The following is a 15,793-nucleotide window of genomic DNA, read 5'->3' on the forward strand; positions in this document are numbered from 1 at the left end:
CCTGATGCGCAGGAAAAAGGAAATAGGTAATCAAATTCAAAAGTCATTCATGACTCATAATTGCTTTATGAGCGAACTTAGAGTCGCACTTGGCCGATTTTCGGTTTTCGGGTGGCTGTGACCACAACCTTTTTTGAGGGCTGGATCCGCGCCTGTCTGTCATACTGCCGACCGCCCCTCGCCCCGGCCGCGGGCGGCGCGGCGGGCGGGGCTCCTTTTCCATGCATATTATTAGCAATCAGTTACCTTCTTAACTCAGTCGGATAATATAATGAAAAAGCACGAGTTGAATAATACACTGAAAGAGCACGCGTGTTTAATATCTAGGATTATGAGCCAAAAATCGGTGGAATAAAAACGTCGTTTTGAGCAAGTGTGTTCAAAATGAATTTGACACGAGTATGACAGATGAAACACACAATACTAACTGTTTTAACTATTAAAATTTGATTAATATGAAAGTTTCTTTTTTTTCTCGCAAGTGTGTTGAAAAACGTCGTATGAAACGCATGTGTATTGGTCATTACACACATCGGCTTTCTTATTGCGCGCTCGCTTACAGCTCGCGCGCACAATATCGCCTCGTGTGTAATGACCAACTTAGCACACTTGTATCATAATGTACTATTACAGTACTTGTGGTGCTACTTTCTCGCACTAGTGCGTAAAAGAGCACTTTTCGTGCATATGTCGAAAGTTTAAAGGGCCATATGTACTGTAAAACGTTGTACGATACACGTGCGAATAGGTAATTCGCAACTCGTGTCGATTTAAAACACTCCCTGCGGTCGTGTTTTAATTTATCGCCACTCGTTTCGAATTTCCTCTTTTACAGACTTGTATCGTAAATAACTATTAAACACGAGGGCCACTTTTGGGCGGTAAATGAGATAATTAAAAAATTAAGTTTTTCAAACTATATCGTGTTACATATCAAATGAAAGAGCTCATTATGAGAATCTTAAATATATATTTTTTTTATAATTTTAGGATAGACAGTTTATAAGTTATTCAAGAAAATAGGCAAAAAATGACTATTCCCCCTCTTTATCTCCGAAACTACTGGGTCAAATATTTTGAAAAAAATACACAATAGATCTTTACCTATAGATCACAGGAAAACCTATTAGAAATGTGCAGTCAAGCGTGAGTCGGACTTAATTACTTAGTTTTTGATCCGACCCCTACGGGTTTTTTTAAGAAATTTCACTTACGTTTCACATAAAAAATACATTGTTTAAACTAAAAAATACAAGTTTATAGTTTTCAGATTTTTTCCTGTACTTGTAGTGTAAGACGATATTACTTGCCCAAATTTCGTACTAGTACCTACTAGGTCAACGGGAAGTAGGCACCCTATAAATTTTGATTCCCTTGACTGTGTCGTAATATACGTTTTTTGCCAAAAACGTTTTGGTCGTATCTTTTATCTAAAATTATTTTATGTATATAGTCCCTAGTTGGTCCCGTTTTTCCAAAACTTAGTTCTGATGATAGGATCCATGAGGAATCCAGGGCACTCCTCAAATCTTATAGGCATACATATAGCGATTTTAGTATTTTCGTCAACAAAGCAAGCATTTTCATCCAAAACAGTGCCATTTGATGAAGTGGAACTGCTGTCACCACTCACTCACTCACTCTTTAACAACGCATATTTCAGTTTTGGCGATTTGTCCTCTTTGTTATGATTGTTAAGTAAGTAAGTTCTCAAGGAACATTTGTATTAAGGTTTAGTTCTGATGGTAGGTCCCATGAGGTCCAACTCCTCAAATCTTGATGGCTTCAGATCCAGACCTTAATACTCAGGACGCACCAAAGCGCAAAATGTTTAGTGACGAGTAATAAGTCTGGGTTGGCATTGGAATCACGCATTATGGGGAGGGGGGGGGGGGAAGGGTAGCATTTTATGGTGGAACGTTTTCGTAAACCTCAACCATTATTAGTCACAGAACCGAATCTGCCCACCCCGACTCCACGTGGTCTTGTCTGCCCTACCCCTAGAGTGTATTTTAAAAACCGGAGGCGCAGAGGGAGAGCAGCCCTCGCCCGCCGTAACAAATTACAGGCACCATGGGAGCTGGAGCGGCTGAGGCTGGTCGCCGAAGGCCTGAGTGCCTATAATTTGTTACTCAAGGGCGATAGGGCTGCTTTCCCGCAGCGCCGGAGCTGTATGATTTATACCATTTCCCAAAATGTCTAAAAATCAAATAAAATAGATACAAAAACGTCACATTGTCAAAAAATATCTAAAACTCACTATCTATTGAAAATATTTAAAATTATGTTGAAGTTTACAGTTTTTAAGCAATGAGTAATTTTTAATTATCAAGGCATTCCAATTTTCGTCTTGTTACTATTTTTATACTGCGTGGTTAAAATTTTAGGTATTATGAGACAGTGTCATTTTAATCTTTGGGCCTGTCAACAAAAGGCATTTTTGAATTTTGGTAATTATGAAACTAATACATTTTCACTTTCAGTCTTAATAATAATTCGGTATTTGAAGTTATTGTTCATTTTACCAACTATACAATTTGGATGTTGGATGTTATGTGTAAATATTATTATGACATTTTATTGTACTGAAAATAAGTCAATTTGGGAATTTAGGCATTTTGCAACTAAGACAATTTGAGATTTAGTTAAATATGTAAAAGGGCATTATGATATTTGGCTGTAACGAACCGGATTCGATTTACAATATTAGTCACAGAACCGAGTTTTCCCACCCCCAAAAAGATTAATTTGGTCGCAAGTCCACTAATTTGCTTGTTTTATTGAACATAACCTCAAAAAATAAAAATATTTTTTTTTCGTGATAACTATTGACTTCCTAACTTTGGGGAGGGCTGGGGGGGGGGTTCTACCCCCTCCCCCTCCCTCCCCCCTCTCAATAATGCGTAATTCAAATGCAACCCCACAAGTCTTGCAGAATGATGCATCACTGAAAAATAAAATTAATCTTTAAAAAAAGTTAAACCGATTTCAAAAAGGATAAAATAAAAGATCATCCAGTTTTATATGCGCTAGCTACTGATACGTTTGAAGTCGGTGCCAAGCCAAATAGTTACAATGAATACTGGTTCTTTCTTTCTTGTCAAACTACACCATGGTTGGCTTTTGGGTTGACGGCGTGTTAAAGCTTTTATGATTTCGCTTGGCACCGACTTCAAACGTACCAGTACGCATGATATTTTATTTTATCCTTTTTGAAGTCGGTTTTACTTTTTCTTTAAGATTCATTTTATTTTGTCCTTTTGTATTCGTAAAGATAAAGTATTATGCCCAATCAATTCAAATTATATTTCGTCAACTATGCATTTTGAGACATATATCTTTTTCGTGTAGTATCACAATAATTAATAGTACAGGTTCAAAATGGTTTTAGTATTTACCAAGATTCATTGCCTGTGTAAGATTAGTGTAGACTAGTACAATCTACAATACTCAGACAATAAAGTCGTGTTCACATATTTTTGAGCCATTTGTCTGTATCGATATTTTTGCCTTCGAGTGTACCATACTGTAATAGTCGTTGGCACATAAAATACTAACGGGGATTAATTTTCATCATAGTGCAATATTCTGACATTCGTAAATACTTAATACCTACTTAGGTAAAAATAATCTTACGGTCATAACAATAAACATTGATATGCACATCAGCGGTGCAGCTAATAGAAATTGTCCAAACGCGGCTCCTCCGAAGATATCCGTGAGTTCATCAACAAACCTAATATGAAAAACGAATTAGTTAATTAAATTCTTCTATCCAATACAGGCTGATTTCTGGGTCGTGATCCAAAACCACTTTTTCTGACTGTAAATGATCCCCATTATCATATGGTAGTATTTGATTATAAGATAATTAGTTTAATTTTCCATATTTTTCAAGTAAAATTAATCTTCTACTAAGTAATCATGGTCAGCCTATGAATTTTAACATACGCTGTATAGAAAGCGACAAGACTTCACATTGAGTAGGGTGACCAAATTGTATGCAAAAATGTTTTTTTTTTACTTGTCATCTGAAAAATTATCATCATTATTGGTGATAAAACTGAAACAATAATTAACAACACCACCTAATGGTGTTGTTAATTATCAACTCATCTGTGAATTCCGTATGATGTCTTGTTTTCTTGCTACACGACCCCGAAGTCATCCCTGTATGTTAAAGGTAAATTAATCTTTTGTCAACTTTTGTGTCCATTTTATCTAAGCATGTATTTAACGCGGCGACAAATTAATCTGATTTAGGGATTTATAAAAAATTAAAGGGGGTAGCAAAAATAATAAGTTGGCGACTAATTGCGGAGACTAGTATAAAGTAAAAAGTAGCAGCTAAGTAATCAGTTTTCGGATTTGTTTCAATATAAACTAGCATCGAGTTATTGTTTTGGCGACTGAATGGCTTCGTCTAGTTAGCTGGAGTTCGTCGAACTGTTTCTTTAAGAAAAAAATACTTCACAACGTAACTAGACGGAGCCCCGCTTCGCGGGGCTCCTATTTCTGGGCGGTTTGCCCTTCGGGCATTTGAAGCTACCTAACGAACCTAAGCTACCTATTGATTTAATGTAATTTTGGATTCCCATTTTGTAGCCAGTTACAAAACTTATTTACCAAACAATTCCACTCTGGCCCAATTAGGATTGTTCATTTTTATTTATAGTACCTCGCCTATGATTTCAGTAATCTTGTTTATTATTTCTGCTACCTTAAAGTAGCTGCCATTATTGGAATTTTAAAATATTCTTAGTTTAAAGCTCATTTAATATTAAGAGGCCGTAGTCGATTTTGGAGCAAAAATTTTAAATTGATAGATTTAGTCGTTGAAATTATACACATTTTGTTAAGTAATATCTAAATAACAAGTATTGGTTTCTATTAGCACGTTTTCTCATCTTGCCTTTTAATAATGAGGTCGCGAGCATCCGTCACCGGTAATATATGAAGAGAAGGGGCAGTTTTTAAAAATTCATCAAAAAATTATGGTGGTAAATTATACAAATTGATGTATAAGAATAGTTTCAGCAAATGTTGAAGATTGTTCAAGTATCCAAATTACGTTGAAATTAAGTCGATTTTCCGAGAAATTGTAACTTGTTTTGAAGTAATTTCTGGAGAAAATTGAATTCGTTTAACTTTCATTTTCTCGAACTCTAAGTCATATAACAAAAATGTAATCTGATAAAGGTCAAGTACAGAATATGTGTAATACAAATTTACCATTTTTAGCAGTCCAAACTTTACGAAATTTACAAATAAGAGCGACAAAATCAGTGCTTTACGCGCTTTTACCTAAACGTCCTTCAGAAAAAAAATCATTACTAATTTAGTCAGTCTGTTTTCAAAAAAATGATCTGATAAAAGGCAAGATAAGAAGACGTGCTAATAGAAAGCAGTACTTGTTATTTCAATTTGGTAACAAAAGGTGTACAATTTCATCGACGAAATCTATCAATTTTACATTTTTGCGACTAAAATCGACACCGGCCTCTTAATGATTGCCAAAATATTTAATCGCTGACAAGTTATTATTTTAGTTGCAAATAGTTTGCTGCTCTTTAATTTTTCTGTCGCCGCGAATATAATAAGCCTTTTATCTATAAGCAGTGGCGGCGCATCATTTTTAGGGTTCCGTACCTCAAAAGGAAAAAACCGGAACACTTATAAGATCATTCGTGCGTTTGTCTGTCTGTCCGTCTGTCACAGCCTATTTTCTCCGAAACTACTGGACCAATAAGTTGAAATTTGGTATACATATGTAAGTTTGTGATCCAAAGACGGACAGGTAACGTAAACAAATAAAATTTAAACATGGGGACCACTTTTGGGGGGGTAAATGAGAAAATTAAAAAATAAAGTTTTTCAAACTATATCGTGTTACATATCAAATGAAAGAGCTCATTGTGAGAAACTCAAATATATTTTCATTTTATAATTTTAGGATAAACAGTTTAGAAGTTATTCAAGAAAATATACAAAAAATTACCATTCGCCCCCCCCCCCCCTTTATCTCCGAAACTACTGGGTCTAAAATTTTGAAAAAAATACACAAAATAGTTCTTTACCTTTACACAGGAAAACCTATTAATAGTGTGTAGTCAATCGTGAGTCGGACTTAATTACTTAGTTTTTGATCCGACCCCTTAGTACTATGCCTTATGGGAAACGGTCGAAGAGATAGTTCAGATCCGGAAACCGCTACCAAATTTTAGTATGTTGTTAGGCATGGTACTGAGTCTCCAAAACTGCTGGGAGATAGCGGCGCCGGCCATCTACTTCAGCGGAATGACGTCATCAAAATGACTCCCGCCTCGTTGCGAATATTGCATTTTGCACCCAAACTATGCATTGCACATACACGTGTGGGGTATTAAAGGAAAGCTAATAAAATATTATATATTTCAGTAAAACACTATGTACCAAAGTATACAATAGTTTAAGAGAAATTTAAAAATAAAACAAAATAATGATAAAAAAAAGCGATTATTTGGGTTTTTCAACCAAACCAAAAGTCGGACGTTAAAGCAATGTACTACAAGATTAAAGCTGATGTCTCAAGCCATACACTGATATCAAAATAATCAAAATCAGACAAAAAATGTGAAAATTATGCATCAAAATATGCATATGTATTTGCTAAAGCAAATGCATTAAAGTTAAATAAATCGAAATTGGTCATTTTCAGGATAATCCGCATAATAGACCTGTACCAATAACTTCTGAGGTTATAAGAATATTAATGTTGCTTATTTTTTATATATAGTTTCCAGACCATATACTAAACTTAAAAATAATATTTTGTGTCATCCTAGGTATTTGCTTAGGTAAAAATTTAGGTATTTCTTTTTTCAATCAGCATTCTGTAAAAAAAATATTCGAGACGAAATTCTTTGTTTCCCTGTAAAGCATTTTGTGTCATTTTCATCCACGGGTATAATGGCATTTAATAAATACCTAATATTGATCCTAAAACGCCTAAAAAAATATTAGAGTCGGTAAGTGAAGTGTTGTACTTTACAGAACATTGTTATATGTTATTCAAACAAATCTGTGTCAAATTCACCCACCGCTTTTATTTAAAAAAATTTTTTTTCTAATTAACACCCTGTATCTGCCACAAAAAAAAATTCATGTTATTAAGTTTACGTCTACAATATTATAATACCACATTGAGACATCATTCATAATTTGGGTCATTTTGATCCACGGTTTTTTTACTATCTGGCAAAATAAAACTCAATTGAGCAAGAAGGGCGTGCGCGGGGAAGGGTACCTACGCGGGTGGGGTGCTTATTATACTTGCCGCAATATCAGCTGGCGACTGAGATCTTAATACTATCTCCTTTACCCTTGTTAAGACCAACCAAGAGATGGCATTATGAGCTGTCTCGCCACTTAGTTTTGCGATACAGTGTATTTATTTCATTCGTAGGCATAATTACATTGTCTTAATCTTACCGTAGTAGGTATATAAATATAATTAAAAATAAACTGTAGGCTGCACTCCTCATACTGACCAACATTTGTGACGTTCCTAATCAAAAGGTACCACTTTCTCTGACAGGTTATTTGTATAAAGATATAATCAAATTTCGTCATTATGGTAAACGACAAAGTGGTACCTACCTTTTGATTGAGAATGTCACAACAGCGACTTAAAAATTACTTTTGTTTCGATTTTTAGTAGACTTTTTAAGTTTATTTTAAGACGCAATTTATTGTGATTTTTGTTATGTTTAACCGTGGCAAGCAACATTAATTACATTGATGATGATGTTCATTAAATACAATATTTTTTCATACTATACTGAACTGTCACCCTATACATGAGAATGAACAGCGCCCTCTTGACAATGATCATATATTACTGGTCAGGCTTTAATATGTGTCATAATTTAGTAAAGTCCCCTTTGTGGATTCTAAGTTTCCAAGTTACAGCAGTTTAGTGAAAGCGTTTTTTTTTAAATATAAATTAAGGGTTGAATAAAGAGGAAAGAAAATTTGATTATTTTTGCGCTACGACGCACGGTTTAGGAGATACAGCCCTATAAAGTTTTTTTTATTGTTTTTTTCTTTTTTACATTGTGTTTTTTGTATATTACTTTGAGGTTTCATAAAGGGGAACGAAAATTTAATTATTTTTGCGCTACGACGCATGGTTTAGGAGATCAAGCCCTATAAAAAAAAACTATTTTTTTTGCGTTTTTTTTTGTATAAATTAATGGTTACATAAAGGGGACCGAAAAGTTGATTATTTTTGCGCTACGACGCACGCTTTAGGAGATACAGCCCTATATAGATTTTTTTCTTTTTCTTTTTTACGTTTCTAAATCTTAATTAAGGGCTTCTTAAGGGGAACGAAAATTTGATTATTTTTCGCTACCATGCACGGTTTAGGAGATACATCCCTAAAGTTTTTTTTGTTGTTTTTTTTTCTTTTTTTGTCATTGCGTTTTTTGTTATTACTTTGGGGTTTCATAAAAGGGAACGAAAATTTTATTATTTTTGCGCTACGACGCACGGTTTAGGAGATACAGCCCTAAAATGATTTTTTTCTCTTTCTTTTTTGCGTTTTTAAATCTTAATTAGGGGCTTCTTAAAGGGGAACGGATATTGATTATTTTTGCGCTACGATGCACGGTTTAGGAGATACAGCCCTATAAAGTTTTTTTGTTATTATTTTTTTCTTTCTTTTTCTTGTGTTTTTGTATATTATTTAGGGGCTTCATAAAGGGGAACGAAAATTTTATTATTTTTGCGCTACAACGCATGGTTTAGGAGATACAGCCCTATAAAGATTTTTTTTTTAAATTTTGCGTTTTTTTTTAAATATAAATTATGGGTTGCATAAAGGGGAACGAAAATTTTATTGTTTTTGCGGTACCACGCACGGTTTAGGAGATACAGCTCTATAAAGTTTTTTTTCCTGGTTTTTTTTTTTGTTTTTTTTTTTAAAGTATTAATTACGGGTTTCTGAAAGGGGTTTTTTAAATTATTTTTGCGCTACGACGCATGGTTTAAGAGATACAGCCCTATAAATATTTTTTTATTGTTTTTTTTTTCTTTTTTTCTTTTTTACATTGTGTTTTTTGTATATTACTTTGGGGTTTCATAAAGGGGAACGAAAATTTTATTATTTTTGCGGTACCACGCACGGTTTAGGAGATACAGCTCTATAAAGTTTTTTTTCCTGGTTTTTTTTTTGTTTTTTTTTAAAGTATTAATTACGGGTTTCTTAAAGAGGTTTTTTAAATTATTTTTGCGCTACGACGCATGGTTTAAGAGATACAGCCCTATAAAGATTTTTTTATTGTTTTTTTTTTTCTTTTTTTCTTTTTTACATTGTGTTTTTTGTATATTACTTTCGGGTTTCATAAAGGGGAACGAAAATTTTATTATTTTTGCGGTACCACGCACGGTTTAGGAGATACAGCTCTATAAAGTTTTTTTTCCTGGTTTTTTTTTTTTTTTTTAAAAGTATTAATTACGGGTTTCTTAAAGGGGTTTTTTAAATTATTTTTGCGCTACGACGCATGGTTTAAGAGATACAGCCCTATAATGTTTTTTTTTTAATTTTGCGTTTTTTTTTAAATATAAATTATGGGTTGCATAAAGGGGAAAGAAAATTTTATTATTTTTGCGCTACGACGCATGGTTTAGGAGATACAGCCCTATAAAGATTTATTTTTTAAATTTTGCGTTTTTTTAAATATAAATTATGGGTTGCATAAAGGGGAACGAAAATTTTATTGTTTTTGCGGTACCACACACGGTTTAGGAGATACAGCTCTATAAAGTTTTTTTTCCTGGTTTTTTTTGTTTTTTTTTTTTTAAGTATTAATTACGGGTTTCTTAAAGGGGTTTTTTTAAATTATTTTTGCGCTACGACGCATGGTTTAAGAGATACAGCCCTATAATGATTTTTTTTTTAAATTTTGCGTTTTTTTTTTAAATATAAATTATGGGTTGCATAAAGGGGAACGAAAATTTTATTATTTTTGCGCCACCACGTACGGTTTAGGAGATATTATATTCGTTCAAAATTTCGCGCCGACCTCGAAATTCGAATAAATATGATGAACAAACCGACCAAAACAAACAATGCGCTGTCGCCATTCCGTGCGCTAGCGACTGGTCGCTGCATGCATCACTCCCGCCCGCTCCACTGACCCCCATCCCCACCGCATCATCTATCCATCACGCCGCGTGAGTGAAGTGAAAGAACGAACGCTGGCTCACTCACTTCATTGCAGTGCTTGGCTTGACTAGTTTTTTTATGTGATAGTCAGCAAACGAGCAGACGAGCCGGCTGATGGGAAGCAGTCATCGTCGCCCATGGACATAAGCAACAACACAGGAGCCCTTAAGCATTGCCGACCCTTGAGAACCCTAAATACCCGCTTCTTGAAGAATCCCATGTCGAAGCGCAAAGGAAATACCTCATTGCCTCAGGAGGCAACTCATTCCACATTTTGCACGTTCTGGGAAGAAACGAGCGAGATGCCCGCTTATTCTTGGTGTGCCATGTGTCTAAGAAGTGAGGATGAGTTTTGCTCCTTTGGCGGGAGGTGCGTGCGGTGATAGAAACGAGACGATGACACCAGATCAAAAAGTTCTTCGGAACATTCCCCATTGTACAGTAAGTTCGGGATCGCCGACAATACGAACTGCCCGCCGTTGGATGGAGTCAAGGGGAAGGAGCTGGTATTGTGGAGCGCCAGACCAGTGATGAGATGAGAACAGTACTCCATATGAGGTCGAACCTGCACTTTATATAACAAAAGTCGGTGACCCGGTGTGAAGTACTGTTTGGCTCTGTTTTTTGGAGGCCAGTTTGGCTTTTTGTTCCAGATGACTACGAAACTGGACTTCGTTCGTAATGTCGACACCAAGTATCGCGATACTTTTAGCCGTGGTAAGGGGAATGCCCTGAAACTTTGGCGCCGTGACAAATGGGGTTTTTTTTGGCGGAAAACGCGCAGACTTGTGTCTTACTAGGGTTGAACTGGACGAGGTTACGTCTACCTCATTTGGAGACCTATTCAAGGGACGTCTCGATCTCAGACACAAGTCGCATCCTGCACTCCGACACCTGCTCAGGGGGGGGCGTTTGCACGACCTGTATAACAGCTATCACCAGTGCTGTCATCCGCATAGCAATGAATATTGTTAGTAAATAACATATCATTGATATGCAGAACGAACAGGGTAGGCGATATTGTATTGGGAACAAAAAAAAATGTTTCCTTAGCTTGCAGGGTTGGCGCGGTCACTTTTAAGCATTCCAGCTACAAGTACACCCAGTGAAAGGGTGTTTTCTGTAGCTGGGATGGTTTTGACTGCTAAGCGATCGCGCTTAAATCCGGCAAAGGTGAACAAAATATTTTTTATTCACCTTTATTATTATTCCTCCTAAAAAATGTCCTCACGCCGGCGACGCCGCGCCGCGCCGGGTTCAAAACCCAGCGCGCCGCCGCTGGGTTTTTTGGCTGCGGCGTGGATCTCTAATATATAGCTATAATAGCTCTATAAAGTTTTTTTGCCTGGTTTTTTTTTAAGTTTTAATTAAGGGTTTCTTAAAGGGGAACGAAAATTTGATTATTTTTGTGCTACGATGCACGGTTTAGGAGATGCAGCCCTATAAAGATTTTTTTTGTTGTTTTTTTTTTCATTGTGTTTTTTGTATATTATTTTGGGGTTCCGTAAAGGGGAACGAAAATTTTGTTCTTTTTGCGCTACCACGCACGGTTTAGGAGATATAGCTCTATAAAGATTTTTTCCTGTTTTTTTTTTGTTTTTTTTTTTAAGTATTAATTAAGGGATCCTTAAAGGGGAACGAAAAATTGATTATTTTTGCGCTACGATGCACGATTTAGGATATGCAGCCCTATAAAGTTTTTTTTTTTCATTGGGTTTTTTTGTATATTACTTTGGGGTTCCGTAAAGGGGAACGAAAATTTTATTATTTTTGCGCTACGACGCACGGTTTAGGAGATACAGCCCTAAAATGATTTTTTTTCCACTTTCTTTTTTGCGTTTTTCAATCTTAATTAGGGGTTTCTTAAAGGGATTTTTTTTTAATTATTTTTGCGCTACGATGCACGGTGTAGGAGATACAGCCCTATAAAGTTTTTTTGTTATTTTTTTTTCTTTTTTTTCATTGTGTTTTTATTATATTACTTTGGGGCTTCATAAAGGGGAACGAAATTTTTATTATTTTTGCGCCACCACGCACGGTTTAGGAGATATTATATCTATATATATAGCTATAATAGCTCTATAAAGTTTTTTTCCTGGTTTTTTTAAAAGTTTTAATTAAGGATTTCTTAAGGGGAACGAAAATTTGATTATTTTTGTGCTACGATGCACGGTTTAGGAGATGCAGCCCTATAAAGATTTTTTCCTCTTTTTTTTTCTTTTTTGCGTTTTTAAATCTTAATTAGGGGCTTCTTAAAGGGGAGCGAAAATTTGATTATTTTTGCGCTACGATGCACGATATAGGAGATACAGCTAATACAGCCCTATAAAGATTTTGTTTCTTTTTTTTTTCATTGTATTTTTCATGTATTACTTTTGGGTTACATAAAGGGGAACGAAAATTTTATTATTTTTGCGCTACGACGCATGGTTTAGGAGATACAGTCCTATATTTTTTTTTACAATGCATGTGCTCGAAAAGTGCGTTTCCTACGGAGCCATATCGTGCGGAAAGTACTGCTTTTCCGCACTAGTGCTTTTTGTTTTCAATTTTTTTTTACAGTACATATGGTGCTACTTTCTCGCACTAGTGCGGAAAAGAGCACTTACCGTGCATATGTCGAAAGTTTAAAGGGCCATATGTACTGTAAAACGTACGATACACGTGCGAATAGGTAATTCGCAACTCGTGTCGATTTAAAACACTCCTTTTAATAATTAAACTTATTTGCCATGACATGTTTTTTTATTTACTCGCACAATGCATAGTAAAACATTGTATGATACACGTGCGTAAAGATAATTTCCGCACTTGTTGCATAAATAGCAATTTTTTTTATCAAAGAATGAAAGAAAGTCACGGTATTAATAACCAAATTTTACTTTAGTGGTACCTTTTCCCTATCACTGTCACAAATGTATGTGGCGTTCACGTAAACGCGATATTTTTAAGATTTCCCTGCGCAATGTTGCCAGCTCGCTCGCAAATCAAACATGTACTTACAGTTCTTTTGCATAATGGTGACATTGTACAATATCTATGAGTTTTAAATAGGTAAAAGATAATTCGACGCATTCTTTGCTTGCTTGTTGCTTGTTGTTGTGTTGTTTGCGTAACTTCTTTGAATAAGTTGCGTTAATTTGGCGCACAGGCGAAGTAAACATGCGTTGCGTACGGCAAGGTCACGCCGCGGCCCCACCCTGCACGGCCTCCGTTGCCCATTCAGACCGCCCGCTAGCTTCGTTTGAACGCAAATAATATTTTTGTAATATTTGTTTATGCAGTGGATGAAAGTGACACAAATTCATACATCTTATTTATCCCGCATTTCAAATTAATAAGATGTAAACTCTAATATCTTTAATATTCTTTTGTAACGGTGACAGCCTGTTACAACAAAATCATCAAATATCTTATGAAGCTATGCCTTAATAAGACACAAAATCATTTAATGGACCTATTTAAACGATTAAATTCGACCTAAGTAATTTTTTTTAACTCTAATTTTTTTTTGTGTCTTTTAGAATATTATGACATAGTATCAGATTGCAGTGGACGTAATTGACACAAACTATGTTTTCACACTAAAAACACTATCCTAAATGCAACACAGTTACATGTTTTCTCTCGAATATTTTTTTCTCCAAGATAATTCAAAATAAAAAATAATTACCACAAAATAACAAATTACTAGAAAAGCAAATTATATATATGACACAAAACAAAATGTAAGATTTACATCTTAACAAAGTATTCATAAGCGAAAACAGAATTGACTTTAATATTTTTATAACCTAGGGGTCAAAATATAGCCAGCGGTACAGGTCTATAAGCTTCTAGTATGTTATTAGCAATATAAAAAGGATCATAAAACTGCTGGGAGACAATCTCTATAGTGCCTGAGTGACAAATAATGGCGTCATACATGTGACCACTACCGAAATTTGCAAAATCTAAATTATAACTATACCATGAGTCATACATACACGTGTGCTATATCAAACGAAAGGTTATGAAATATATTATGATTCGTTAATACATTATTTATTAAAAACAATGTATATTTTAGGAGCTACAAATAAAGAAAAAACACTTTTTTTGATAAAAGTTCGTGTATATATATTTTATAGCTCAACTAAAAACGTTATAACAATTTTGCGTCTAATATAAAAGAAACCAGTTATTCAACTATACGTCACAGCTTAAATTTTTAATTTCGGACAAAAACTGTGGAAGTTGTACAAAAAAAACTAAAGCGCGCCAACAATTCTACCTTAATGCCCTCATATTATGCAAAGAATAGTCCGAATTATCGGGTATTTATTATTATTCCGAGACCCGTGGTCCGATTTGAGTAATTCTTTTTTTGTTCGAAAGGAGCTACTTCCAAGTTGGTCCCATATTAATCTGGTTCTGATCTGATGATGGGATCCCTGAGGAATTGAGGGAACTCCTCAATTTTTAAAGGCACATGTATGGTGATTTGGTCGTTTTCTTAAGCAACTTGATCATTTTTTCTCGAAAACCATCAATTTGATGAAGTGGAGCTGATGATGATGATTGTTTTGATGATAATGATTTCAGCGATTACTCCGGCACCCATGATCCGATTTGAGTTATTCTTTTTCTGTTTTAAAGAAGTTACCTCTCCAAGGTGTTTCCGTAATATTTTTGGTTTTGATCTGATGATGGAATCCGCGAGGAATTGAGGGAACTCCTCAATTTTTAAAGGCACGTGTATGGTAATTTCGGTGTTTTCTAAAGTAACTCAAGCATTTCCTCACCAAAACCACCAATTTGATGTAGTGCAACTGTAGCCTAACCACGAGTTTGGCACTAAATATTCTTCGTAACTTACTTTGTACACTAATATGCCAGTACGAGCGAGATGCATAAACAGTAAGTTACGCACATGATAGCGAATATATCAATGTCAAACTCGTGGTAAGTCTACTGATAACTTCCCTCGTATGTGTATTATGATTTTTGATGTAGGTAGTGTTGGAAACAACCAAAGAGACTGAGAGGTGAAGGTAGAGGGTATTAGTGTTTGGGGGGTTTGAGGTTGGGGGTTGAGGGGAGGTGAGTTGATGGGTCGGGGACTGAGGGGTTGGGAGTTAAGGGATTGGGGGTTAGGGTTAGGAGTTAAGGGGTCTGGGGTTAGAGGTCGGGGAATGGCGGTTGAAGGGTTGGTGGTTTAGGGTCGAGGGGTTCAGTGATCAGGGGTTGATGTGCTGTGAGGTTGAGTGATCGGGGGTTTGAGGGATTGGATCAGTGGCTTGGCGGAGAATGGATTTACTGACAGGAATGATTTCCCAGACGGACTCGAGGAAAATTCTGATTATTTAATAAAGTTTACGAATTTACAGATAAACATGATTATGTTTTTCATTCATGCGTCACGCTCTTAACAATGTCTTAAAACTAAAAATGGAAAAATAAAAACTTTTATAAAAAAACAGATAAACCGACTTCAAAAAGGATGAAATAAAATATTATCCTTTTTAGGGTTCCGTGTTTAAGTATATGCGTTACCAACTGATATGTTTGAAGTCGGTGCCAAGCCAAGTACTCCAAGTAGTA

At 35.3% G+C, this 15,793-nt stretch overlaps 2 protein-coding genes across 7 annotated transcripts in view; one reads left to right on the forward strand and one right to left on the reverse strand.

Moving 5' to 3' along the window:
- LOC134742364 (disks large 1 tumor suppressor protein) overlaps positions 1-15,793 on the forward strand; it is an 88,845-nt gene that overhangs the window by 28,815 nt on the left and 44,237 nt on the right. The gene's annotated exons all lie outside the window — the stretch shown is intronic.
- LOC134742702 (odorant receptor 49b-like) overlaps positions 1-15,793 on the reverse strand; it is a 29,571-nt gene that overhangs the window by 8,164 nt on the left and 5,614 nt on the right. The window contains exon 6 of the mRNA XM_063675895.1: positions 3,637-3,736. Coding sequence (XP_063531965.1) covers positions 3,637-3,736 — 100 coding nt within the window. The remainder of the gene's footprint in view (positions 1-3,636; positions 3,737-15,793) is intronic.

Source organism: Cydia strobilella, chromosome 1 (assembly GCF_947568885.1).
Source record: "Cydia strobilella chromosome 1, ilCydStro3.1, whole genome shotgun sequence".
In the NCBI taxonomy this organism is placed as follows: Eukaryota; Metazoa; Arthropoda; class Insecta; order Lepidoptera; family Tortricidae; genus Cydia; species Cydia strobilella.